The sequence below is a fragment of the Anoplopoma fimbria genome, chromosome 21 (genome assembly GCF_027596085.1).
Source record: "Anoplopoma fimbria isolate UVic2021 breed Golden Eagle Sablefish chromosome 21, Afim_UVic_2022, whole genome shotgun sequence".
In the NCBI taxonomy this organism is placed as follows: Eukaryota; Metazoa; Chordata; class Actinopteri; order Perciformes; family Anoplopomatidae; genus Anoplopoma; species Anoplopoma fimbria.
The window spans coordinates 16,105,067-16,132,150 of record NC_072469.1 but is presented as its reverse complement, the minus strand read 5'-3'; the positions used below and the strand labels follow the sequence as shown (position 1 = coordinate 16,132,150).

The 27,084-nt window shown below is 40.5% G+C and overlaps 2 protein-coding genes across 3 annotated transcripts in view; one reads left to right on the top strand and one right to left on the bottom strand.

Annotated features, from left to right (window-relative positions):
* arhgap29a (Rho GTPase activating protein 29a) overlaps positions 1-7,418 on the bottom strand; it is a 35,105-nt gene extending 27,687 nt beyond the window's left edge. For both annotated transcript variants that reach the window (XM_054622837.1, XM_054622838.1), the window contains exons 1-2: positions 7,251-7,418; positions 5,604-5,991 (exon numbers count right to left, since the gene is read on the bottom strand). In XM_054622837.1, the coding sequence (XP_054478812.1) occupies positions 5,604-5,892 (289 nt within the window). In that variant the 5' untranslated portion in view covers positions 5,893-5,991; positions 7,251-7,418. The remainder of the gene's footprint in view (positions 1-5,603; positions 5,992-7,250) is intronic.
* A 2,122-nt stretch (positions 7,419-9,540) lies between these two features.
* prkdc (protein kinase, DNA-activated, catalytic subunit) overlaps positions 9,541-27,084 on the top strand; it is a 31,794-nt gene continuing 14,250 nt past the window's right edge. The window contains exons 1-48 of the mRNA XM_054622581.1: positions 9,541-9,797; positions 10,705-10,781; positions 10,863-10,967; positions 11,342-11,416; positions 11,616-11,724; positions 11,848-11,960; positions 12,081-12,180; positions 12,303-12,358; positions 12,636-12,666; positions 12,751-12,908; positions 13,082-13,228; positions 13,451-13,615; positions 13,801-13,969; positions 14,228-14,277; positions 14,397-14,513; positions 14,818-14,967; positions 15,166-15,275; positions 16,085-16,244; positions 16,529-16,615; positions 16,722-16,841; positions 17,306-17,462; positions 17,587-17,696; positions 18,184-18,271; positions 18,428-18,591; positions 18,710-18,862; positions 19,237-19,344; positions 19,506-19,732; positions 20,026-20,120; positions 20,486-20,588; positions 20,912-21,045; positions 21,179-21,409; positions 21,584-21,810; positions 21,920-22,128; positions 22,496-22,628; positions 22,822-22,980; positions 23,157-23,360; positions 23,506-23,694; positions 23,935-24,039; positions 24,149-24,316; positions 24,496-24,623; positions 24,803-25,010; positions 25,258-25,436; positions 25,531-25,699; positions 25,868-25,933; positions 26,022-26,085; positions 26,349-26,497; positions 26,598-26,738; positions 26,939-27,058. Coding sequence (XP_054478556.1) covers positions 9,635-9,797; positions 10,705-10,781; positions 10,863-10,967; positions 11,342-11,416; positions 11,616-11,724; positions 11,848-11,960; positions 12,081-12,180; positions 12,303-12,358; positions 12,636-12,666; positions 12,751-12,908; positions 13,082-13,228; positions 13,451-13,615; positions 13,801-13,969; positions 14,228-14,277; positions 14,397-14,513; positions 14,818-14,967; positions 15,166-15,275; positions 16,085-16,244; positions 16,529-16,615; positions 16,722-16,841; positions 17,306-17,462; positions 17,587-17,696; positions 18,184-18,271; positions 18,428-18,591; positions 18,710-18,862; positions 19,237-19,344; positions 19,506-19,732; positions 20,026-20,120; positions 20,486-20,588; positions 20,912-21,045; positions 21,179-21,409; positions 21,584-21,810; positions 21,920-22,128; positions 22,496-22,628; positions 22,822-22,980; positions 23,157-23,360; positions 23,506-23,694; positions 23,935-24,039; positions 24,149-24,316; positions 24,496-24,623; positions 24,803-25,010; positions 25,258-25,436; positions 25,531-25,699; positions 25,868-25,933; positions 26,022-26,085; positions 26,349-26,497; positions 26,598-26,738; positions 26,939-27,058 — 6,450 coding nt within the window. The 5' untranslated portion in view covers positions 9,541-9,634. The remainder of the gene's footprint in view (positions 9,798-10,704; positions 10,782-10,862; positions 10,968-11,341; positions 11,417-11,615; positions 11,725-11,847; positions 11,961-12,080; positions 12,181-12,302; positions 12,359-12,635; positions 12,667-12,750; positions 12,909-13,081; positions 13,229-13,450; positions 13,616-13,800; positions 13,970-14,227; positions 14,278-14,396; positions 14,514-14,817; positions 14,968-15,165; positions 15,276-16,084; positions 16,245-16,528; positions 16,616-16,721; positions 16,842-17,305; positions 17,463-17,586; positions 17,697-18,183; positions 18,272-18,427; positions 18,592-18,709; positions 18,863-19,236; positions 19,345-19,505; positions 19,733-20,025; positions 20,121-20,485; positions 20,589-20,911; positions 21,046-21,178; positions 21,410-21,583; positions 21,811-21,919; positions 22,129-22,495; positions 22,629-22,821; positions 22,981-23,156; positions 23,361-23,505; positions 23,695-23,934; positions 24,040-24,148; positions 24,317-24,495; positions 24,624-24,802; positions 25,011-25,257; positions 25,437-25,530; positions 25,700-25,867; positions 25,934-26,021; positions 26,086-26,348; positions 26,498-26,597; positions 26,739-26,938; positions 27,059-27,084) is intronic.

Sequence of the window (27,084 nt, the reverse complement as noted above, 5' to 3'; positions counted from 1 at the left end):
AGATAAGTGCACAGAGTATGATTAAATCAAGACCTCCAAAAAACCAATGCAACTTGATCTTCAAGAGAAGACTTTAAAGTAAGGAAGGCTAGTTGTCTTGTGCTTGAGATAATTTACAGAGGCATTAAATATGGGGGCAGTAAAAGAACCATAAAAGGAACTTTTTAGAGGCAAGAAGGAGTTTGCAATGCTTTACAGTGGATCCCAGACCCAGTGGGACATACTGTCTAAACAGAGCACAGTTACAGCCATTAAGAAGGCCTGGAATGGATAGTGAAAAGCCCATGTAGGGCTAATTTTAGGCTGGTATTTCACAAGGGGTGATTTAGGATACAAATCGCTAAAATAGCATTTAAGCATTTTCTCTGAGGACCCAGACCAGAATCACTTTCCCACAAAGCTTTAGCATCTCTGCAGAATACTCAACAGGCTTCCAAAAAGAGGAAAAGCGCTTATTGCCCACAGCACATGAAGCCCAAACAAAAGGCACAACAATGAAGCCAAAAATGCAAGTAAAGTCAAGTTTAACATCAATGCAACCATTGTACCATTTTCTTTACTGCCATTGATCTGAAGATTAAGAAAAAGAAACATTTCTGGCTCTCTGCCATATAATTGTGGCTCAACGAGTGGTCAGGTGCGTTACAGCGAAAAACATTACACGACACCTGCAGACCATTTAAAGTCGGAACCTGGTAATCATTAAAACCCAGAACCCTCCATTCAAAAAGCCATAATGATTTACTGAGGACACTTATGAGTCAGTGCTTTATGACTCGAAGCAAAACACACAGCTGATGCAATTACGAGACATACATTAACACTGACAAATTAAAACTGTGACTAATGATGATGGAGCTGTGATGGAGCCTTGCTTTCATGAATGCTTATTCCACAGCCATCCTTCCTAGAGAGAATGCCTACTGGGATTGCACAATATTTAAGAGTTTAACATTCAGGATTGCCTCTTGGCACTGAGGTTACAGCCACAGTACTACGTTTCGATTTGAAAACGCTTATCTTTTGCAACGTTTACACTGAGCGTCCAGACTACTCCGGAGTTTGAGAGTTCCAAAAACGAAAGAGTTTAGAAACGCTTCCGAAGCCGGGTTAGTTTGAAAACTCCAGGGTTACCTCGTAGTGTTGACAGGCGTAACTGCATAAGTTTTAATACGTAGACACTCGTGTTTACTAATTGATTGGGTCTTAGCAGTCACAACGGGTCCTTCCCTGATTCGTCCCGCCCCTATCACAGGACCCTTTTCCGGAAGAAAACTGACAACAACAGCCTTAATTATTGATGAACTACAAGTGGTTAATTCAACTTTAACGGATTATAGGCTGCTGACCTTGTTGTCTATACTAGAAGCTGTTGTGCAGTTAAATTCTGCATTTTATTATTCTACAACTGCCGTATGTGGAGGAAGCAGCTGTTATTGGAGCGTTTAGCGAGCGGCCTGTCCAGGTCACGTTTTGAAGCTTTGAGGAGGGGGATGGACACAAAACGAAGGACTTTCCTTTTCTTATTAATGTTTATTTTGTTTTGCAGAACTATTATGAAGTTCATAAAGAAACTGTAAAGGAACAAAAGCAGAAATGGTTTCCAGTACGACAAGTGAGATATGTGTGTGGAACAAAATTTATTGAACCATAATCTAGTATAATATGTTCATTTTCAAAGTAAATTGTATGTGTGTGTGAGAGAGAGAGAGAGAGAGAGAGAGAGAGAGAGAGAGAGAGAGAGTCCTGCAGCGTTATAATTAAGTTTGAAAAAAAAAGTAATAGAGGAAGATGTTAGAAGACGATCTCAAGTATCAAGCATGACCTTTTATTATTAAAAAGTATGTGATATTCGTTTTTGTGGCATGGTAGTATGGACGGAAATCATTTCGAAAACAATACTGAAACGCCTATGTGGACGGAGATCATTTTTTCTGTTTAACAGCCCGGTTTTAAACAAAAACTTATTAGTGTTGATGGAGCCTGAGAGAACGCAATCAGCAACAACCAGTCGGGTAGTCCAACATTCACGTGTTGAAAATAGACTTGGATTTATACAAATAATGGAGGACTGAAAACGCGAATTTACAACACAATAAATGTTACACTGTCAGCGAGTTCTCCAAGCAACACATGGATGTTTGTGCTGTAGGTATGCAGTGTATGTGGGACGAGGGAGGTAGAAGGTGCTGTGAGATGAAACAACTGTGGCTGAGTATGCAGATTTGACTTCATTTTAAGATATCCCTGGGATGATGCTACTCATAGAGGTGACAATGTATCCAAGCAAAATAATTATCATAAGAGAAGTACAACAGAGAGAGAAAAAGGGAATAGCATTAAGTTATCAAATTGAAAAAAGTTGAGAAGATTCTCATACATCTGACCTGTTTCAACTTGATATCAATATCCTGTAATCATAAAACAGACAGACTATTTCCTGTAACACCCTGTTCTCCTCAACTTCACCGACTGATTTGTTTATTCGTGCTGTTTTCATTCCTAAGCAGCAGACGCACAAAGGTAGCCAAGATTCTGCTTGGCAGCGTCACAGCATGAGAGACTGATGACACACCTGTCCCCGTCACACAGACACAACAATGCAACCTCAGTCCTAAAATCGACGATGTTGAACGAGGAAATGCTAGGGCCAGATGTTTGGTAGGATAATCTTATGATGGGGGGCTTCAGAGCAGTCACTCACCGACAATCACAAAGGCCACACAGGGACCACCTCCACGGCTAGTCTGGTCTCCAAACGTCCTCCGTGACCCCAGTTAAGACCAATCTTCAAAATAATAATCCCCTCCAATTACTGAAACGTCCTTCACAAGTGGCCGCTGGACAAAGTCACAACCTTGAGAAAGATTGTAAATATCTGTCACATGCTGGCGATGCTGACCCCCGACAACATTGGAAGCGCATAAACAATTTCTTCTCAGGCACTATAAAAAAAAATATATATATATATATATCCAGTCATGCGTCATTGCCTCCAACCACAAATGAGCAGCAACAGCATTCTAATTGCCATTTAAGGTTGATGTTCATTGCTGGAAAAATAAACATGACTGGCTGAAGAACAGCCCCCCCCCCTCCCTCAGGGACCAATCCCACAGGCCACAGCTATTCTTGACTTGGGAAAGTATCATTTCTGCAAAAGCTGCCAGGTAGCAGCAGCATGCTAGCCTGCAGCAGACGCCTGGGACAATGGACGTCAGACTCACATCGTTGACCGTGAATGCAGGCACTGTTGCAAGGGGTACAAGGCCCTAAGCTGAATATTGCTCTTGACTATTGGCCCTGCGTGTTAAAAAAAAAAAAAAAAAAAAAAAAGAAGCCGGGTTTGGTGAATGGCCAGGGTAATGAGAGGTTTGAGCTATTGTGAAGCACTGCAGAGACAATACGGCCATAAATTAGAGGGGGATTTAAATCACATCTAATCACAGCACAACTCAGTGACTCCCAACAATCTGTTAGAAAGCTCCGCTAACGCCTGAGAGGGCCAACCCTACTCAGTGACACTTTGAATGTGGTTATTGACAACAGGCACAAACTTGCTTTACTTTTAATCCACAGATCGTAAAATGAGGTCTGCTTGGGATCAAGTGTGTCACAATGTCACAATCCCTGATTTGTCAAACATTCTTCTCAACTTAACTTTTCTTTCCCCCTGCAGTTTGAAATTACTTGGAGACACAATGGTCTCTTTGCTACTTTGCTCAATAGCAGACGGGTTTGTTTTCTACAACGTAATCAGCCTATTTCCCCAAATCTGCCCTTTCCTGTATTTAGCCAAAATAAGCCCCCTAATGGGAATACTCTGCTTTACAATCTTGTGTAGGCATCTCAGCGACAACATTTGCATAATTGAGCTTGAGCCTACTGGACCTGTAAATTGTGTGCAGCTGACAGTTGCTAAATTGTGTTTGCCGTGAGTTTATTTTTAAGGCACGATGTTTCAAAGCTCTATGCAATTGTCATTTGGAGAGGAAGAAGATGATAAACCGGTTTCTTAAAGACAAGCAGCGGAGGGCAAAATGTCTAGTATGACAGCTACGCAGCCTCGGTACATAACAAGAACCTGTGCGTGCGTGCTGTGGTGTTGATCATCTTTAATCTGCGACAGACCAAAGTCACAACTGTATCTGTGGTTGGTTTAATCTTGTCTAAATCAGAAACAGAAAATATGGAGCTGTGAAAGCTCAGGGTATGTTTCTTGCTTAAATCAAGCCTTCTTCTGTTCCGTAAAGCTGCAGACGTCGATCTCTTGCACATGATGACTTGCTGCTTTGATCCTTGGCGTGCTGACAAGATGCCTGCTGCAAGTCCTATTCTCTGTAATGCTGAAGTGTCCAGCCGGGTCAAGCACCTTCACTGACCTCTCCAGACAAAAAAAAAAACAAAGCCTGGAATTCCTTCTTTCAGGGCTTGGGGTTCATGGCACGGTGGTAAAAAGGGGAATAAAAATGTACCACCAGCACCAAATGTATCTTCACCTCATCTTATTTAGACCTGCCTTACCCAGGTCTGGGGATTAACAGATCTGGGTCTGATCCAAAAGCCAACACTGAACATACAAAGTCAGGAATGCGATAACCACCCCCACAAATATACAAAGCCGCACAGACAGGAGTAAGTCTCTAAACTTCACTATGGTTTGGAGATGATTTCATCACTGATGAAGTGAAGCCTATAATTCACTGCCATAGTGGGGGTTTTGTTCTGTCTAAAAAGTTTGGGTTAAAAGTTCCTGCTGGAATGTTGCTGCTGTTTTAAAATGTCCATGTAGAACATTTAAAAGACAGTCTATGGATCTTTTTTTTTTTACACAGTGTAAAACAATGTCTTTTCAGGGTAATTTACTCAGACTGATCCGCCTAAATTGACCTGAGAAACTCACCAGAATATTGAAAATTCTTACTGTTTAGTAATTTATCAAGTCCTACAATAATAGCTTTTTTAAGAGACTCAGAAACGTTTGTATATTTTACAGTGCGGATAGAAAAAACAGAGGGCAAGAACGACAATAAAAAGTGAGATAAGGCTAGGTGACTGACCGTGCAGCCAAGGCCGCAGCGGTACAATCCAGGTAGATAGACCTGAGACTGTGTACATTGTGGTGAAAGCAACAGTGTGTACACAAGAGCTGACTGACAGCAGTGTCCCGTTAGAAATCCCTTTGGTTGTGCTTACACTATTACCCCTTGTTTACCCCTCTACACTGCCAAAAGTTCAGATTGTAAGAGACGTACAAATCTTATTTATGAGACCAAAAACATAATTACAAAAGCAGAGAAGGCAGGGTTTAACCACACTGATGTTTTCATGTCACCACAAGCAACAGGGAAACAAGAATTAAGGGCATGTTATACGCTGAAGTACTACCAAATGTATATAATCAAAAGTCAGTGGTTAGCATTTTAATCTATTAGTGTGAATAGAACTGATTGGATCAGTTAGAAGAGCTTGTTATGTTGACCACTTTTTATCATCAGCAGAAATGGCAATAAGAATAAGAATAAGAATAAGAATATGACAGAAAGCAGTGCGTATTTTGCCACATTCTTCTCATTGTTAGTATTAGTTCTTCCCAAACATACCTTCGGAGCTGAAAACTTCTTTTAGTTGTAGAAGCACATCAGCGAACTTGCGCACATCGCTGACCAGCTGCATGATATAGATTGGGTCAGAAACGGAGACATCTGGGCTGTCCGAGCTCACTGTGCCGCCCCTGGAGGCCCGGGGCCCTGCCGAACCCAAGCTGGAGCTGGAGAGTCGGGATATGCCTAAAGAGAGTTTGGTTCCACCTCCATTGCCTCCGCCACTGCTGCTGCCGCCGCCTCCTCCTGATCCTCCACCAGAACTCTGGCGCAGCATGGCAGCCAGCATGTCTTGTTGGTCCAGGGGCCCTCAGGCCTGGTGACTGTTATCCAGCAGAACAGCTCCGTTCTCAGACCCAGCACTGCACCTCAACAGGGATGAAGGCGTCTGCCAGAGAGAGACAAAAACATTTGGTATAGCATGACATCACTCGACCAAATCAGGTGTGACGCGTTACTGACAGACATCCTCACAGACACAAGCACAGCCGGACTGCTCGTCACCTTGCTTCACTTCTTCTGTAAATGGTTTTCCTGGTGTTCAGAACACCGTTGACAATATCCAACATGTGGGTTTCCTTTATTTCCCTTGGAGCAATAACAAATCTGCAGGGAGGTTGAATGGGTCACTGAGAAGAAAATGAGGTGTGAAGCTTGACAGTTCCTGAACAGTGTTGCTGTCTGCCTGGGATACTTCACAAGCAGTGTACTGTTTTGAACAATGTGTGAGGTAATACAGTCAAGTAGGTGTGTATTGCTAAACAAGTCTCAGCATTCTTGACCATAATACAATAATGATACCAATTACAACCCAAAACATAGTCTTTAACTGTGATTTACCTCAGAAAGTGGAGTTATCCTACAGCAGGTACACTAGGCCTATGTGTGACTTATAAATACATAATACATTAAATTAGGAAATACATTTGAAGCATGCATACTGTACTAATCTACAGCCTATGTGGCCTTGTTTGACAAAAACAATATTAAATAATTCGATTATATTTAAGATACAAGCCAAACATTATTTGGCAAATTCAATGTGTCTATAGATCTAAAAGAAAAAAACTAATTGTAGATTAAAGGAGTTAAATGGTGCACAGGTAAGGTTAAATAGAGAACACCACACTGCTGGTTAAAAAAACGGAAATGTGATGTTTTCTTTCTTATTGTTGAGTACAACACGACGATGCTTAAACCCCATTAAACCTGTCGGTCGGCTTGGTAATTCGGCGTTCATACATTCTACCAAGAAACACTCTTATTCATTAAATATCCACTTTTTGCCACCAGTGTGAAGTTAACATCATCTGCATGTAACGTTAACGTGACTCAAAGAACACTCTCATACTGTGGGTGTTGTGGTAGGAATACATTTGCCTTGTATTGAAGTTATGCCCAAGTGTTGTGTTAGTAGTAAAGAAAAGTTTTTTTTTTTTTTTTTATTTCCCCTCACTGAAGTTACTTTAGTCTGCCGCGTTTGAACGGAGCTCCGGTGGATTTCGCAGTAAAAAGTCACGTTATCCTCCGTGAAGAAGCAGACCCAACATCTCCTCTCTGCTCAAGTGTTGGCTCATCAACAACCAACTCGTTTTTGGAGCAACACAAACAAATGTTACAAAAAAGGTATCGGACAGAATTACACACCTGCAGTCGGATCCTGAACCATTTCAGCCGGGAAAAAGACAAATTATTCCACAACCACTGCGTTGTTATCCCTGTCTGTCCCAGCAGTCTCCCCAAAACCCCTCTCTGTCCGGCTCAGCTCCTCCAGCTCAGCCGCCTCCTCTCTCCATGTGATGTAGGCGGTGACTGTGTGTGTGTGTGTGTGTGTGTGTGTGTGTGTGTGTGTGTGTGTGTGTGTGTGTGTGTGTGTGTGTGTGCGTGTGCGTGTGCGTGTGCGTGTGTGTGTGTGTGTTGGAGAGCTCGTCCTCTCTCAACAACAGGTGTCTGAAGTTTTAAAAGTGTCAAGAAACCTCCGGTTATGCCTTTCAAAATAAATTCCCTCGATGGGAGTTTACAGCAACATGCTGCGTGTCAACAAAGTCTTATTTATTTAAAGCCATTCACAGAATATATGAGGAATTTGATTTAGAAACATCTTAATAACTTATTTATCATCAAATCATACCATGCGATATCCTAAAATAACATGGGCAGCTAAAGACAATTTAGATTTTTTTTTTTTATTATTGTGAACACAAAATCTCTTTATTACTCCTGGTTTAATTATTTTATTGAAGTTGAGTCTATTCGACCGACCTGCAAATTTAATAAAACATATTAAATATTGGTACTTCACTGAAAGAGAGCAGACTTGATAAAAGGCCAATTGTATGCATTTAGTAGACTGCTCAGCATTGACTTTACCTTCCAGAGACAGAGATGCACACACTGCTATACAGAGGCAGAAGACAGTTTACTGCGTTTGCTTGGTTGTAAATCCCTGCGGTTTATATAGAGGCCTGCTTGAATAGCTGGACTGTGTTTCTTTGGAGCAGGAACGCAGGAACCTTTGGACATTGGGCGCGTTCTCCTGAGAAAGACTCTCTGTCTCTCCTTTTTTTTAAATAATAAAGGAATGATATACCTGATTGTGTGGGGTTTTTTATTCGTATATATTCATTTTCAGATTTTTTTTTTATTTACCAGGTTTTGACTCACTTACAACATTTGTATCAATGACAAATGAAAACGTGATGAATATAAAGTTAATGGTTAATTATGACAGGTCATCATCAATGGTACATTTAGCCGTTCACCGTCTTTCTTAGACACCTTTATGCTGTCAAATGACTTTTTGAGAGATTATTCACTTTAGGAACTATTACATTTTTTTTTTTATTCTGCCCAGTATTTTGTATAATAAAACAAACATTAAAACCGAATTTCGGACTTGATTATAAAAAAAAAAGGTGAGGTTTCACACAACATGCTAATTTGAGTTAGGACTGCTAGCTAAACAAACAATAATTGAGAATAGTCTGCACCAGTAGATAATCTCACCAGCGCTAGCCCTCCGTTCAGGTCATGGTTGGGAATAATAATAATAATGAGTGTTTAGTGCCCTCCAGCGGTCAAACTGTGGAACTGCAGTATATTCCATTCGTCAAGCTAGCGTTAACGCAGACATGTTTACACAGTAGGAGTTCTGGTGAATATTTTCAAAATAAAGTGACCATACTGAAATAATCAGAAATTAACTAACAAATTGTGATAAACGACAATGTTAATGGCTTTTAGACAGTGGTCACAGGTAGATTAATCAACTACACATTCTTCAGGGGACATTATATGGATAATGATACTGGTTATGCTGTCATTACTTATTTATATTCTTTAGAAGTATCAATTAGTGGTGCAGATACTACTGCTATGTGTTACAAATACTGTTTGTTATATTTGCACTCTGTTATTAAACAATATAAAGCAATATTATAATTAACATTAGTCCACTAAACAGCCCTGAAATGATTGTTCCTTCATAAATACAATACCATACTAATAATAGATATAATAGAATCAAACTTTTAAAGAAAAAAAACCTCTGTAGTTGCACACTATGGCCACTGGGGGGCAGTGTAGAGTAATGACCATGTAAACGCTTTTATTGTTTCTATTGATGAATGAATAATTACAGACAAACTATCGTGCTACGTTTTCCGGTGAGCATTTCAAAATAAAACTGTAGCTGTGGTAGATATGTTGCCATAGCAAGGATTCCTGTCCAAACCAAAATCAAATGTAAGAAACTTGTTGACAACGTACCGTAACGTAACCTTACGCTAAACACTTTTATCGGCAACAAGAGGATACTTCATGTCACCAGAAGTTCACTGGACCGTCTTCATCTGGGCTTTTATTTTGAAACAAATGTATCCCGTGCTGATTCTTCCTGATGTGAGGAACGATTTGAGATTGAATGGCTCTTCTTCCCCAGCACGTCTGACAGTGGTCGTTCTTTCTCTGATCGTGTGCTTATGAGAGAAAGTAATGTGATGCTAATGTTGTCTTAGAGCCGAGCTGCAGTCATGTCTTTAGAGAGGAGCGCTGCAGGAGGCATTCAAGGGCTTCTTCTGAAACTTCACGAATCACTCTCAGACGAAGACGCTCGAGCTGCAGCTTTGATATGCCACGATATTATCGGTGACTTGGTGCAGGAGTGCATGCTGACAGCAACCGAGAATGAATTTGGTAAGGCAATAAAGTCCATTAAATACTCCTCTCAATGCCCCATGAGAAGGCAATGAATCCGCGCCAAACTCCACTAACAATCTGGCAATTTAATGTTGACCATGCTTCTGTTGTTGATGAGCCTTAAACACCTTGTAGGATGAGGTGGCGTATGCATCTTTAGAAGGTACTTTTCAGTTCGTAATGCATACATTATTTAAATAATTCCGCATTTACTTAGTTTTTATAGTTTGTCTGCATCATGTCAGGCTCTTCCGCCAAAACTCACCGCGGTGGGCGGTAACTCTCAGTCAGAAGAGAACATATGACAATAAACACAGCGTGCAGGAGGCTGCTACTATTACTGCAATATAACATCAGTGAAACAGCCTTTAAACTTAAAGTGTGCCAGTATTAAATTACTTTAGTGGATTTGCTGCAGCGGATTAAAAAGTATTTTCCTCAGGGGGACTCGCCATTTAGTTCTTACCATATGTAAAACATAACATTATGTTTGCATATTTCATATTGCATGCACAATTTATGACCGTGGCCATCTCTCTTTCTGGGCTCCAGCTTCTCCCCTCATTAGAACCACAGAGTCACTCACTGTTTATCCAGTGTGTGTTCTCTCCTGCTCTCCACTTCACTTTAATCCAACTAGATTAATAGATAAATAGATTATAGATTATAGTTTTAGGTCCTTAAAGTGATCAATTATTTATTTGTGAAGTTATAGCACATTACTTAATCAGTTGGTGTTTAGTCTTGGGAGACACATGCAAAACATCGATGATAGAGGCTTTAAAATCACACAAATTTCATGGTGCTATCAATGTGCAGTGTTTAGTGTTTGGTTATACACATACTGAAAAAAACAATATTAACATTTCCTCCTGATTTCCATCTTTGCAACTTCTTCTTGAAGCTTTACAGATGTCGTTATTGTTCTCAAAAGACTATGGACTGCTCAGCTTCCTCAGGAAGTCCCTGGCTTCAGATGAGGTAGGTATCAAGGGACATCTAGTGGGCAATAATATCATACACTGAGAAGATCTTGTGTTGACAGAAATATCTGTTTTCTAGTTACGGGACACCCGAATTGAGATCTTGGGTTTTTTGGAGAAGTTCTTGGACAGGGTGTCACCAAAAGTCAAAGGTTGGGAGAAGACTTACTCCATTGACATACGAGTAAGTTCCCCTTTTAGAACAAGTTGTTAAATGTTCAAAGGTTCATTCTTAGCTAGTGTTACGTACGGTGTTATCTGCTCTTTACATGTGTGCATGACTACAACTAGTAAACAATTGCTGTGACGGCAGTGAAAAGGAAAGACCATCACACATAATGGTGCATCCATGTACTCAAAGTAAATTCAGTGTCCGACTAAAACTGATACTTTCACTTGGTTTCCTCTATATCTGCCCATTCAAACCAATATTTACACCTCTCAGTATTACACGAGACAACTGAACCGTACCGCAAACCTAAAAAGACAGACTTGTGCATGTATACATGTAATGCCACCAATGAATCATGTTGTTTTTCCATTTCTCTCTTTGTGCAGGACACATGCATGTCTGTGTATACAAAGGAAAAAGCAGCCAAGTGTAGGACTCTGGTGCTGGAGCTCCTTATCAAGGTTGGTTTCTCCTGGCTTCCTGTGTATTTTCTTTGACATAAGTCTAGTGGGTAAGGTATGCAACATGAACTATCCAAAAGAAAAGATCCACTATTGACAAAATGTATTTGTCATATGGTCTTGCAAGAGTCTGTATGACATATTTGTAAATATGGAATATATGCTGGCTTGACCTTGTTCTTGTTTATACTCTCCTCAGGTTCTCCAAACAACGAAGGCTTCCAGTGTGGTTGCAGAGCTTCGAATCTGTGATATATTCAACAAATATTACGGCGAGCTCTGTCAGAGGAGCAAACTGCCAGATTCAGGTGAGTCTACGTTTGATGCGTGAGGCCAAGGATTGGTTTAACACTGTAATGGAACTGACAGGAATTCATACAGGAAATAAAAATGTAAATAACATACTTTTTTTTGGTAATCTTTTGTTATAGTCCTCGGCAAAATCTATGAATTGCTGGGAGTTCTCGCAGAGGTTCACCCCAGCGAGATGGTCAACTACTCTGACAAACTCTACAAAGCCTATCTAGGAGAGCTCAAAGAACAGGTATGTAAACTTAAGAAATGGCTATGACTGTGCTGTGTGTTTTTCTCAGAACTGTTTTCCTCTACAGTTGTGTACAATGTGTGTGTATTCCTATTGTGGCTGTAAATCTTCTTGTTTCAGATGACCTCCTCAACAAAGGAACCAAAGCTTTTTGTTGTAGCTGGATGTTTGAGAGGAATCACCGCTCTTATGGTCAACTTCACTAAAACAATGGAGGAAGGTGGGATGTTGTTTGTGTGTGTGTGTGTCCATATTTTTTGCTATATCTATTTATTTCACATTTCAACTAAACATGCTGTTTCTATGATAAGTGCATGATTAGTGTTTGTATCTGACTTGCAGACCCAGCAACGTCTAAGGACATTTTTCAGTATGCCCTGAAGGCCGTCAGCCCCCAGGTACAATGTCACTGTGTCAGCTATCTAACAGTCCTTTACAGTTGTATGTGTAGAGTATCAAAGGTCAATCCTTATTTGGTATAAATGGTCGTAGCAAGTAGCTAAACTTGTCACTGTAGGTGGTAAACATAACATCCAGATTGAAATAAACCAATATTTTTTTGCCCTTATGTTTGTGCATAATGTGTCATGGCACGTTGCAGTCATTTGTGATTGCTTGTGCTGCTCTGTAACATGACTCCCACTATAATCGCTTGTTTTCCCATCTTTCTTGTAGATGTCAATGACTCGCTACGCTGTCACATTTGGTAAGGCCTGCCTTTTCCATAAGCAACATGAAGATGAAAACTCCCTGAAAAACTCATACGTCTTCTACTCTGTCTGTTGAACAGCCGGGCTCAGATTATTTGCCAGACATGCATCCCAGTTCAGCAGCTGCCTTATGGACCACTACAGAGCTTTGTTCGAGATCATGTCTAAGCTCTGCGGACACATCAACGCTGAGATGAAGAAGACGAGTTACTACGCACTTGAGGCCTTCCTCAAACAGGTAATCACACCGAGGCTTTTTCCATACAGGAGCAGAAAAGATGTAGACAAGCACTTGGACGGGTTAGCGGAAGCATGATGAGAATAAAACCACTTGTGATACACAAGTGGTTTGATTCCTTGTCATTCCAACATCTCTGCTGAACATTAATGGTTTTTATTTTTTATTTTAAGGTTGCAATGCTGGTAGCAGACAATATTGAGGAGCACAAAAGCAAGTTGAAGTTCTTCATGCAGAAGTTCTGCAGCATCATTAGAACCATGGACTCGACACACAAGGAGCTGTCCATTGCCATCCGGGGATATGGATTCTTTGCCGCTGTACGTTCATTGCCTTTTTTGTATTCAATGCACATGCATTACTAGAAGTGCATGTTTTCTGCTTGAGTTATTGTCATCTACATTTCCATCAGTTGCTAATCTTGTGTATTCCCATTGTTTCCCATTTTGTTTCCTGTGTAATCCATTAGATAATCTTTTGCTGTTTGTGTACAATCTTGACTTTCTTATACAAAATGCAAATAAATATATATTCCTTTGTAGCCATGCAAGAAAGTTTGCCCACAGGACGTGGACTTGATGTACACAGAGCTGATTCAGCGCTGTAAGCAGATGTATCTGACAGAGTCCGATGGAGAGGACGACAGCTTCTACCAGCTGCCCAGCTTCCTGGACTCTATAGCTAGTGTCCTGATTCACCTGGACAAGGTAACAAAGTCACGGTCATCATCATTCACTTGAGTAACAACAATAGCCTGAATCAAACTGACAATCATATATTTTAATTTATACGTCTATCTGCGTATATACACACCGTTGTGTCCTACAGTAGCAAGAAAGACAAATTCACCCAGATGATTAGTTCAGACTTCTGCTTTTTGTTCTGGTCCCAGATTCCAGAGGTGTATACACCACTGCTGGAGCGTCTCCTCGTGGTCCAGATCGACAGCTTCCCCCAGTACAGTGAGAGAATGCAGACTGCTTGTTGCAGGTCCATTCTGAAGGTGCTGGTGGCCATGGCCTCTAAAGGACCCGTCCTTTGGGGATTCATTAGCTCTGTGGGTAAGTCGCCCATGACCACATTGCACCTAAAGGCCATTGTGATATTTTTAAATAAAGCACTGCCCTTTATCAGGTACAGGTTTTACAATGATGTAATCATTGTTCAAGAATTGATTCAGTACAGAAATGAGAGAAAAGACTGAAATAGTGGTGAAGGGCCCCTTAAATACAGTAAATAAAATGATTTTGTATGACTATTGCCTGCAACAAGATTGCACATAACATCTGCTGAAACATTCACTTTTGCTCATCTTTCAGTGCACCAGGGCTTGATTCGTGTCTGTTCAAAACCCATCATGCTCTCTGAGGTCAGTGCATGCTTTAAGATGTCATCATTTAATTAATACACATCTATATATAAATGTTTTATTTGAAGTTTAATTGTTCTGGTCAAAAAAAAAAATGTCTCTTGTCCTTCTTTTCTCAGGACAAAGACGGTGGTCGCTCCGGGTCTTCCCAAGTTCGGACTGGAAATTGGAAAGTTCCTTCTAGTCAGAACTACCTTGCCCTGTTTAAAAGCCTTCTAGACTGTGATCGGCTGAAGGTACAGATACGATCTTTTTTAAGCTTTAATATAATTAAATATAGCAGATTGTTTTGGCACAGACTGTTTTTTTATTTTACATTGCTTAACTTTTGGCCACTTAGAATCCCTTTTAAAGACAGTAGTTATACATTTTATAAACACCATCAATTAATCTAAATTCTGATTATTATGTGTCGGCTGCAGTAAACTACTTTGACTGCCTCTCGCTGCATAATAATAATTGTACAAAAGTATGTCCAAGGTCTTGCATGTAAAGTTTTTTTATTTTTTGCCCTTGTTACGTTTGTGTCATCCTCTGCAGGATTCAGGATTTTTGGATGGAGCTTTTCAAAGTCAGAATGCCGCTCTCGTATCTTTGAGCCGTCTGCTTTATGACGAGTTGGTGAAATCAATTCTCCGAATTGTGGAAAAGTTGGACTTGTCTGTGCAGAAAGTGGCAACGGGAGAGGAGGTGAGGTCTCACTCTCAGGTCCCACTTTGATATACTTCATTGACATTCATAAAAAGTTGTAGACAAGTGAAATTAGATTGGCTAGTGTACAAGATATGTTGTTATTGTTTCAGTCAATTTGATTATGTCCTATGTTTATGGCTTAAAATCCATCCCTATTAATCCCTAATCCATGGCACTTGCATCCTTGTCTATCAGGCTCCGGATGATGCGGCCCATGTCCTGCCGTCCTCCGACCCCACAGCTCATCTGTTGCCCAATAAGATCAAAGATTTCACTGCCTTTATCAACCTGGTTGACTTTTGCAGGTATTGGAGACAACACACATCAGAGATCATTCTACCAGACATCACAAGGGTTTTTAAAAGTGGCAAAATTTACAGCAAAACCAGCAGACACCCTTATTGTTATCACATTTAAATGTAACATACTGTGTATTCTACCACATTCATTTTAAAGTGGCCCTATTCTTTTTCACTCATCTTTAGTGTGTTATATGTATTTTTTTCCATGTAAAAGGTCCGTAGAGTGTAAAACCTGAAGTCCATGCCTAAAAGGAGTTACCCTCCCCCTCAGAAATACTGCTGCTGAGCTGCTTGAAACGGCTTGATTAATTCTCTCCTTCACTTCTGTAACTTTATGAGGTCACAATGTTACGGACGTGACTTAAAACTCTCCGACTAGTTTGGCCCGCCCTCAAAAAACAAAAGAGAGAGACGGAGCTGAAGCTCACAACTACCATGGTATAGTGGTTAAGACAGCAGTCTCTTATCCCAGAGGCCCGGGTTCGAATGTCATTGTGACCTGTTATTCATTTGTCATGCTCTGGAGGTAGAATGGTTGAAATGTGAAACGTTGACCAATCACAACAGAGCGGGCTAACTGACCAATCAGGGCAGACTTTTCTTTCTGGAGGGAGGAGCAAGCGCTAGGAGCATTTCAGAGAGAGGGTGAGAAGAGGACAGCCAGGATGAGAAAAACAAGGCGGATTATGAGCATTAACGCATGTAAACATGTTGTAACTGTAGCTTGAGATAATAATATGCACCCGGAAAATGGCATAATAGGGCCTGTTTAAGCAATTACAATGTCTCACACTGTTTTACCTTTTTTGCAGTGAGTTGTTGCTGACTAAACACCAGGAGTACTTTCAGTCCTGGATGTATCCCTTAAGCCATGAACTTATCCTTCACTCCATACGAAATCCACTTGTCAGTGGCTTTTATAAGCTGCTCTCTGTCACCATGAAAATTGCCAAGAGAATCAAATACTACCAGGTAATATTTCCATGAGTATAAACAATTTCTGTCATCATTTGTTGATTTTTACCTTGTCCGGGCATTTGAAAAATGATCTTGCCACTCTACTAATGGATCATGTTGGAGGAATATCAAATTGTGATTTCCATCTGGTCTTACTAATTTAACACACTGAATTGTGTTCTCATCTTTTGTTTTGTGGCCTATATATACACTTAAAATGAATACTCTATCAAGGCTGTGTGACCAGGTGGATAAAAATAATGGCTGATTGACATTTCTATTCTATTCTTTTTGATCAGGGTGTTGGCCCGAGAAGCTCAACATCCCCCCAGAGTGACACAGTGAAAAGTGCTTGTTTCGCTCTCTTCTCTAAATTTGGAAAAGAGGTAGCTTCTTTTTACAACATTTCCTGGGAATGTCATAAACTAAAATGTGGAACTACTGAGTACCTTAATATGCAGGGGATGTACGTGACATGAGGTTTCCTTACAGGTGTGTGTGAGAATGAAGCAGTACAAAGATGAACTGCTAGCATCCTGCTTGACATTCGTCCTCTCGCTGCACCATAACATCGTAGCTCTGGACATCAAGGCCTACTGTCCTGCTCTTGAGGTGGGATCCCTTAACTTGTGTCATTGTGTTTTTGTGACCTAGATTAGGATGTATGAAAGCCATTAGCAATTGAGCAGAGAAGGAAAAAGAAACCAAAAGCTAAAAGCAATGGGTGAATGGTTGAAATAGATAGCTAACATATGTGGTAAAATAATTTCAATAGCTGTTAGTAGTGAATAAACTGTTGAAATAGTTAACTGATTGTAATGGAAGAGTTTCTGCTCCAAGTGGTAGTACTACAAGTGCAAACAGGCCTTAACATTGACAGTTTGGGAAAAATGTAGCATCCATTATTAAATCCATATTGACATAAATTAAAATTAACACATTTGGAACATCACGGCTGGTGTTGAAGAAGGGCGTGCTTGATTTAACCTGACAGGGCTGTGGGGGTACTTCAGACAGAAACTACTACAGTTAATTTTTTTGTGTGTGTTTCTGTGTGTGTGTGAATGGGCGTCTAGGCGGCTCTGAAGTTCGGTCTGAGCCACGTTCCTTTGGCCAACGTGGCCCTTGATGCCCTCGAGGATTGGTCCTCCCACATTCCTCTGGAGACCATGCAGCACTGCTACACGAGCATCCTTCCTCTTCTGGATGGATACCTGAAAACCACCTCCAACGGTAAGCCCATGATCGTTTCAGGGGAGGTCAGGTACATCTGTTCAGTTACATTTGAAACGATTTTAGTGTAGTAAATGAAGAATATCGATCAAATTACCTAAATCTATTCCGATGTTGTCTTCAGACAAAGACGACAGCAACTGGGAGGTGATGTCTTCTTTGTCTCAGAGAAGTGACAGGGGATACAGCCGAGTGATGACACGGCTCTTGAAAAAATCGAAACAGCTCACAACGGTACTGGATGGGAACGTGGAAGACATCTTTCATTATTTTGGGAGCGATTTCTTTTTTTTTTTGTTATTTCTTACTGTGGCTTAAGTGGTGTTCCAATTTTCCAACCTTAAAAAAATAACATACCCAGTTTACTCTCTATTGTCTCTCACTGCCTAACCCTTTTTAAATCTATCTATCATCAAGATTAATGGACTGTTAACTTCAGTCCACAGAGTAGTCTGAACGCCGCATTAGCACGACAACACAAATACAGAAGGAGAAGATGCTGCGTATGATTTGAACCTGAATTAACAGACCCAAAAAAATCTGAGGAGATCCTACAGGCGTAAATTAATTTCAATTTTAATCTCTTATTAATTAATTCCGAACAAATGCTAAGGAGTAATCTGTTATTGCACTTTGCAGAAATTGATATCAGTGTAGTTGATTCATATATCCATGAGAAGTCCTGTCCTTGAGCTCACTGATTACTTCTATGTGATTGCAGGAAGACACTCCTCTTGTCACGGTGAGGCTCAGGGTGGTGAAGTTGCTCGGTCACCTGGGAGGAAAGCTGAACAGGAACCTTGTAACTAGTAAGGATTTCTTTTAACAAACCCACTGCTGACTCATTCTATTTAACACTGACACATCGGGCCATGCTCCACAGTGCTGGTTTGAGAACACTTGACACATGCCAGCCAGAAATCTGCTGTTCTTTGTTGATCATAGGCCTCTATTTTCACATTTAGTGGTCTCATCAGAGGAAACGATGAAGAAATTTGTGGCCTGGGATTCTGAGAAAAGGCTCAGCTTTGCAGTGCCATTCGCCGATATGAAGCCAGTCATCTACCTCGACCCATTTCTGCCTCACATCAGTGAACTGGCTCTGTCCACGAGTGACAGACAAACCAAAGTATGTCCTCTGACATCAAAGCGTTTTCCCGAATTAATTTGATGCAAATTTAGACATGACAACAATGGTATCACCCAGTAGAAATTATTATTTGACTGCAGTTTCTCTCGTGCTGCAGGTAGCAGCTTGTGAGCTTCTCCACAGCTTGGTGGTCTACATGGTTGGGAAGAGTGCTCAGATGGTGGAGGGGGACAATAAATTGCCGCCCATGTACAAGCTGCACAAGAGGCTGTTTCCTGTGCTGCTGCGTTTAGCCTGCGATGTGGATCAGGTATGTGCACTGATTGTTATCCAAACGGAGATTATTTTAAAGTTTTACAGATATCTGTTTTTGGTTATTGGGTAGACTGTCCGTTTAACTACTTTAGTATTAAAAACTGAACTGATTGTTTAGTGCTCTTGTTGACTTAGCTGCTAAAGTTACAAATGATTGAAAGTTGCATCTTTCATGTGTCATGCACAGTGAACCAGCCTCCAGTTGGATAATAGTTATTTAAGTTTAATATTGACTCCTGATGTTATTCGTCTTTACATTGTTATCAGCCTGATTCAGTGTTGCAGACGAGCAAGTGATGAACAAACAGAGCTTGGTTCTCACATGATGATGTCTGCAGTAATGGTTGTGAATTTACATTTCTTTACCAGGTGACAAGACAGCTCTTTGAACCGCTGGTCATGCAGCTGATTCATTGGTTCACAAACAACAAGAAGTTTGAGAGCCAAGACACAGTAGCTGTTCTGGAGGCCATTATGGTAAGTGTTTATATTCTACGACGGGCTGTATAGGCTAAGTGTTCAAGCAAGACCTGAGATTATGCATCAATATATGTTAGGCAAGTGGAATTCCAGAAGACTCTTCCTTTGCTCTCTGCCATGTGAAGTACACACATTGGTGTTTTTTTTTTTCTCCTCAGGACGGCGTGGTTGACCCAATGGATAGCACCCTCAGAGACTTCTGTGGCCGCTGCATTGAAGAGTTTGTCAAATGGTCAATCAAACAAACCACCCCCAAGCAGCAGGAGAGGAGCCCTACCAACATGAAGTCCTTGTTTAAGCGTATCTACAGCTTGGCTCTCCACCCCAATGGCTTCAAAAGACTTGGTGCCGCCTTAGCATTCAACAGCATCTACAGACAATTCAGGTACCATACTTCTCTTTCTGTTTTGACACTTTGATTTAATCTCTGCAGACTCCCATTTACAGAATAGCAAGCTGTATCTTGATATTGGTTTTGTCCCTATTATATTTAAATCAATAGATTTTCATGTAAAGGAAATACAAGTTTTTTCACACAGTTTTTTTTTGTTCAGTTTTCCTACTGATTTGTATTCTTGACAGAATAACAAATTTGATTGTGAGCGATGGTTTATGTCACCAAAATGATGGATAGTTTAACTGTATTTGCTCAATGCTGCTGTCTGTTCGTCTCTGCAGGGAGGAGAAGTCCTTGGTGGAGCAGTTTATCTTTGAGGTTCTCGTCATATTTGTGGAAAGTTTGGCTCTTGCACACTCAGATGAGCGATCTATGGGTAATTGTTCCTCCACCTCAGCTTTATAGACAGGATACTCAGATTTTCATATCATTATCAATGTCTCCTTGTCATAAGAATAGCTAGCAATGTTAATTTTGTATTAAAAGCAGTGTTTTCTTTTAAGGCGATGTATCACTATGTTGCAATATCATAAATGATGTCTTTATTTTTCTGCGATGTTACAGCACAAAGTTTTAATCCACATGCTTTTAGTTGTATTTAGTATTTATTTAATACTTTTTATTTTTTATTACAATGCTCTCATAGTGGGTTAAACAAGGTTCCGCTGCACATTAAAGGAAAAAAATAATGAAATGTTCCAAAAAGGTCTTCATCTGTTCTTGCCACTCTTCCATCCTCAGGTACATTGCAGCAGTGTTGCAGTGCCATTGATCATCTGAAAAGAATCATCAATCATAAGGCCCCCAGTTTCAATCAGCACAATGCTAAGACACGCATCCCAAGGTTGGTACTCTGTGTACATGGGTATCAGATGGAGTTTTGCAAGCTATGACGCTTCCCATTCCATAGTATTACATAGTGAATATAATCTCTACAAAATAAAAGATAAAGCTGTTTTAAAATGAAACTCAGCAATAAGGTACATTTTGTATATTTAGCATTACATTTCATAACTACATAATGTGTAAGTATGTTTGAACTCCCCTTTTTTTACAAGAGGCCGAGTTGCAGTAATGTTTATGAAAAGATAAGACATTATAGATTATATATATATAAATAAATGTCAGTTTGTCTGTCATTATCTTTTTTCCTTCCTGTTCATAAAGGGGCTTTCCACCTGATGGAAAGCTGTGCCTCTCTGATGTAGTTTTATGGCTTTTGGAACAATGTGGCCGACCTCAGACTGAGTGTCGCCACAAATGCATGGAACTCTTCTATGAGTTTGTACCTCTACTCCCAGGTGGGAGTCAAAATTATAATCCAAGCTTTCACACTTTAAAATCTAATAAATATCAACACGGCAGTGATGCATTAATTTATGTTTCACTCACTTACATGTGAACATATTTTCTAATGTGTCTGACTAAACTTAGGAAAGAAGTCTCCACCTCAGTGGGTAGATGGCATGCTGAAGATTCATGGCAATGGTTTCCTGATCTCACGTTTCGAGGGTGGAGGTCTCCTCTCTCAGCCCACTCTCAGGGACCTGACAGGTCCTTTCAGTGTCAGAGCCACCCTGCAGTGGATGGACGTACTGCTGGCTGCCCTGGACTGCTACAACACCTTCATCCACTTGCACATAATCAAGCCTCACCTTATGCGCAGTAAGTCATCAGAAAGAAATCCCATCTCACTGAAGTCCTCACCTGCTCAACCTGCACACACATGTTTACTGAATGAATTATTGACTTGTCCAGGTAACATTATCAAATGAATGAAAATGTGTTGGCCCTTCAGTGAACGCAATAAACTTATTTTTTTCATCCTTTCTTGTCAAGGCTCCGAAGAGAAATCAAGCTTTCTGAAAGCTATACGCTTCTTTTTGACGGAGCTGGCAACTCACGAACTGACAGCAGCAGAGAGCTGCTTCCCTCTAGGAAAGAAGACCTCTCACTTCAGCCCAAGAGAGGTGGAACAGTACAACTTCAGCAAGTGTACCATCATTGTCCGCCTCCTGGAGTTTGCCACCATGATTCTTGTCAAAGGAGACCAAGAGTTTTGGAAGGTATCACTGAATTTGACACTCTTGACATTAAGAAAGCCATGCGTCTTCCCCTTAGTCTCCTTTTTTTTTTTTACATTTTTTCCTCTCTATTTTCTTTATTTATTCACAGCTTCTGGAACAAGATATTTTTGTCTCAGATTTCTTTGAGCTGTGTGCGCTGGTGGTGTGTGAGCCATCCACTGTGGGGTTCAACATGGCAGATGTGGAGGTAATGAGGAACCTACCAGAAGTGTGCATTCCTTTGCTAAAGGCACTGCTGGCATCACCTTACAGCACTCGCCTTGAAACCAGTCTGCAGACAAAAATCTCCTGTAAAATGTATGTATATCATCTCTGAGTAGTACTCTAATTTCAATTTCACTATTAGAGAACAAGACAAGCCACATGCAATGTTTTTTTGTTATTTTGCAATATGTGCGACATATAATAATAACAACAATAATACTAAATAGACAGCAGAATTGAATAATAAAATACTATTTTATTACTTTTTACAAAAACTGCAGATCAATAAAGTTGAGTCTCTGTGATTTATGTATGCAAACAAAAATACAAACTTGAATTGAACTAATTGAGACCTGAATAAATATACAATCATTTTGGAAATTGTAACAAAAATTACATCTGATTGCATTTATTTGAGACCATGATGATTGTGATCATATGATGTTAATGGTCTCTCTAGTGTGGAGGAGTTGTGTACTGTTGACTTCTACCACTCGAGCACCCTGAACCGCCATAACCAGATGGAAATGGTTCTGTCGTCCTGTAAGCAGATCCACAAAGCAGACTTTCTCAGCTCCATTCTGCACAGCCAGGTATTTGTCCTTGGACATTTCCAAATTGGATCTTGTGACTGTTAACCCACAATAAGCTTTAAATTTGTTGCACCGTTTTTTACGTCCTATGCAATTCAGTTTTCATAATCATTAAATGCTAATACAGTGCTTATGTCCTCCAATAAAAAACACACATATGTTTTGTGTTTTTGTCTTTCTCGTCGTGTTAAAGGATGGCACCTATGCCAAATCCCTTGGGTCCCAACTTCTAATGACAGTGTATAAAGGAATAGCACCCGGTGAGGACCGGAAAGCACTTCCGTCCTTGGACGTAAACACAAAGAGTCTGGCAGATGGATTGCTTCAGCTGGCCTTCTCTCTCAGTCAACAGGTCAGTGCTACCTCTCTTTGGATTAGATTTGATCAAATCAGATGAAATTTAGAATACCTGTGTTCAGTTATTTGAGCTGCAAACAACTGACTACAGCAGTGTAAAAAGTTTAACTTTACTATAAGTTTACCAATAGTTTCACAGCTTTGCTCTTGTATATCCATGTTTCTCTGCAGAGTGAGCAGCTGGTTGGCCTGTTGTTGAACACCATCATGCTTTCTGTGCCAATCTCTGGAAGTCATAGCCATAACTTCCTGAGCTTCTCACACGGCGAGTACTTCTACAGCCTCTTTCAGATGACCATCAACACTGAGCTGCTGAGAAGTCTGGACACAACAGTATCACACCTCATGAAAGCATCCTCTCAGAACCCCAGCATGGTAGCTCTATCTCCTTGTTTTTCACACTTTTCCATTTCGGAACATGTTTTTGTGCAAACATTTTAGCCATGCCCCTGTGAAGGAGCATTATTGTTTTTCTGCATATGAGGGTGTTTTATTCCGTTGCTGAATTATTGTTCATCAGGTGAGCGTGTTGTTGAATGGCATGCTGGACCACAGCTTTAGAGAGCGCTCTGTGAGGAAGACTCAGGGAAAACAGCTGGTCGAAGAGGTGCTTAGAAGATGGAATAGTCTGCAGTCGTGGTGGGAAGGACACTCCTCCACACCAGAGAGCAAAACTGCCACTCTTCTGCTGCTCTCCAAACTCCTACAGGTATAATTAAGCTTATTACTGCATGTCCTCTAGAAAAACAGCCTTCATCGCATTACCTAGGACCTGTACCTGCGAGGTATCTGAATAAGTGCATACATTAACAACCCTGAAAAATAAAAACCATAGTCATTTATGTTCCCAGGCTCATAAAAAAACAATACAATGCAGTACACTACATGATCACCTTTTTTATTTCCTATTATGTTAATGTATTGACACTTTTTTCCCCTCTGTCATCAGATTGACTCCTCAGTCTGCTCCAATATCAACCATGAAGCGTTTAGACCGGTGTTTTCCACTTTCACCATGCTGCTGGTTGACATGAATCTGCCACTGAATCTCAAGGTAATAGAAATGGAATAAGTTTTGACACGGTCAGTGTAGTGGATTGCTTCAAATTACCATATACCAAGCTATGTGTGTTTTATTTTGTTGGATTTCCTCAACTCTTCAGAGTCAGGCCTTGTTAGTGTTGCCCTTCTTCACAACCCTCCCAGAGGAGCCACTGGCTGAGCTGCAGAGAGCCCTGGACTCCCTGGTAGTGTCTCACTTCCCCATGCAGTCAGATGAGTTTGCTAAGGGCTCGCTCCACCGGAACAACTACATGGACTGTATCCGAAAGGTGAAGTCAGAGTAAAACAGATTAAGGGGAAAAATGTATTTGATAGATTTCTTTTGTCTTTAGAACAAGCAAACCCACATGTCTCAAAAGCCTCTTATGGCAAGTTTATCTCGTCATGTTTAACCAGGTAAGAAAGGTTTTAATGTTGGACCAATCGTACATTTCTTTCTGTCTTATAGTTGCTGGATGCCCTAGAGCTTTCTCAGAGCCCACTTCTTCTCAAACTGATGGCAGGGATTCTGTGTCGCGATAGAAAACACATCATGGAGGAGCCCTTCCAAACCTGTTTCCAAAGAATTGCTAGGCGGTAAGTAAAGCCTCATTCATGTAAGACAGTAAGGTTACACATGAGGTGTGAGTGTTTTGAATTGGTGGGTTAAACAAAGTCTATTGCAGGCTCATTATCTTATATGCGTTATTGGAACGTACAGGAGTCGCTTATTTTGTGTCCACTCCCTGTGTTTGTCAATGTCTTTCTACGCGTAGGTCAAGCAGTGAGCAGCAGCTGCAGCTACTGTGTACAGTATACGGGGTTATCCAGCAGGGTGATGTTCCGATGAGCTCCATGCTGCTGGCCATGACGGAGAGGGTGCTGCTGCCTCTGGCCTCTCACTGTAGCAGCAAGGCCCTGAATGACTTCTTTGTGGCGAATATCTCTGACATAATAGTTTTGCTTCTCAGCCGCTTCATAAAGGTTTGCTTCTTTCCATTGAGGGGGAATATTTAAAGAAACGCAATAAACTCTAATAGCTGTTGTAGCTTGTTATTTACTGTTTTATTTTTGTGTTTTTTTAGCGATATGTGTTCATTTATATGGCATGTTTAGCTTTGAATCAAACACAGTTTTTTTTGTCCTCACAGGCCAAAGCTAGTGCTGACTTATTTAGGTCAAAGGAGCACATTGTAAATCGTTTTTAAGCCTTATATTTTATCAATTTCAGTCAAATGAAACGGAATTTGAGATCCAGTTGATGAAGAAGAACGGCTGCTACAAGCTGATGGAGCTCCTGTATTCTCGGCTTCCCAAAGAAGAGGTGTACTCCAAGGAATCGCGCATTAATCAAGCCTACTGCCGTTCAGACAAAACAGAGGGGAATGAGTTGTCCAAGACGTTGATCAAGTAGGACACTTTTACCATTCAAGAAGTGGCACGATAGTGATGTAAAGTGTTCTTACTGTTCCATGAATTAATGCTGATTTTATTTTTTTATTAGGTCGTGTTTTGAAGCATTTACTGAGAACATGGCAGGGGAGACTCAGATCCTTGAACTTAGGAGACACTATCACTGTGCTGCGTACAACTGTGCCATCGCCGTCATCAGCTCCAGCTTCAATGAGCCCAAATTCTACAATGGCTTCCTCTTCAGTGAGAAACCAGAGAAGGTACAGACTGGCTTCTATAATTATATCAAACTCACTTCATTTTGGAGCCATGCACTACAACCCATTTGCTTCACATTTAATGTTATGTAATCCATGGTATAGATGAAAGGTGGTGTCTCTTAGTGACTGAGGACTTCACTGGCTCTGGTTTTCTTTTTTCTTGTCCAGAATCAGTTCATTCTTGAGAATATCATTGACGTTGAAAGGACCTACAACTTTCCAATTGAAATTGAGGTATGTTTTATTTATGTTTAACATGCCGGTTTGTTTAACACTATACTTTGAGTTGCATGTTTTTATATATATTTATATATCATTGTAGGTCCCACTTGAGAGAAAGAAGAAATACGTCATGATTCGGAAAGAAGTGAGCGAGGAGAATGGAGGTATGTACTGCTACCAACAATGTTTTTAAACTGTTTAAATTTAGCCATCTATGCCAGATGACTAGATTTTTGTTTTACCTGACTGCATGCAATGTCTCTAGGCTTAATTATTTGACTTGCCTTAAGTCTGATGAAAATGCCCTGCTTTTTACAATGAAATGGGATGCGACGGGTCTAACAAAGTATATACTGGAGGTGGCCACAGAGGTCAGTGCATCTCCATTAGAGGATGTTCATGAGATCATATGTTTTGGTTCACACAGAAGCGCCAGTGTACCTGTCATCCCAGTCTTACATGGCCGACAGCAGCCTGAGTGAGGAGATGAGCCAGTTTGATTTCTCCACCGGAGTCCAAAGCTTTTCCTTCAGCTCCCAAAATCCTGAAGGACACAGACGCACTGTTGCAAAAAGGGTTAGTCTTTTTTTTTCCTTAATGAATATGCACCAAGCTTTGTAAAAAGCTTTAGTGTGTTATGATGGTTTAAAAACTGTTTGTATGTTTGTACATCAAGGAGACAGAGCAGACCGATCCCTCCCAGGATACAATGGTGGATCTAGAAATGGATGAGCTAAATCAGCATGAATGCATGGCGACCATGACGGCTCTTATTGGACACATGCTCAGGAACAACATAACTCCCAAAATCGAAGAGGTCAGTGGCAGCGAAGAAGAGTAAAGCAGGTTTTGACATTGGATCATTTTGTTCATTGTATTTAATCTTTAAGTGGCCCCGGAGACAGAAAAGCATGCCTTTTTACATCAAATGAAATACACTGATTTAGTCACTTTCTTTAATGAATAGAATAATTTGCAAATATCCTGGAACTGCTCTTTTCTTTGTTAATGAAACAGGGAAACGTGCCTAGTGAACTTCCTCCATGGATGAAATTTCTACATGCCAAACTATCAAATCCAGCTACACCTCTGAATATTAGACTGTTCATCTCAAAGCTGATCATCAACACAGAGGAGGTAAATATCCCTTAATGTGAATTTAT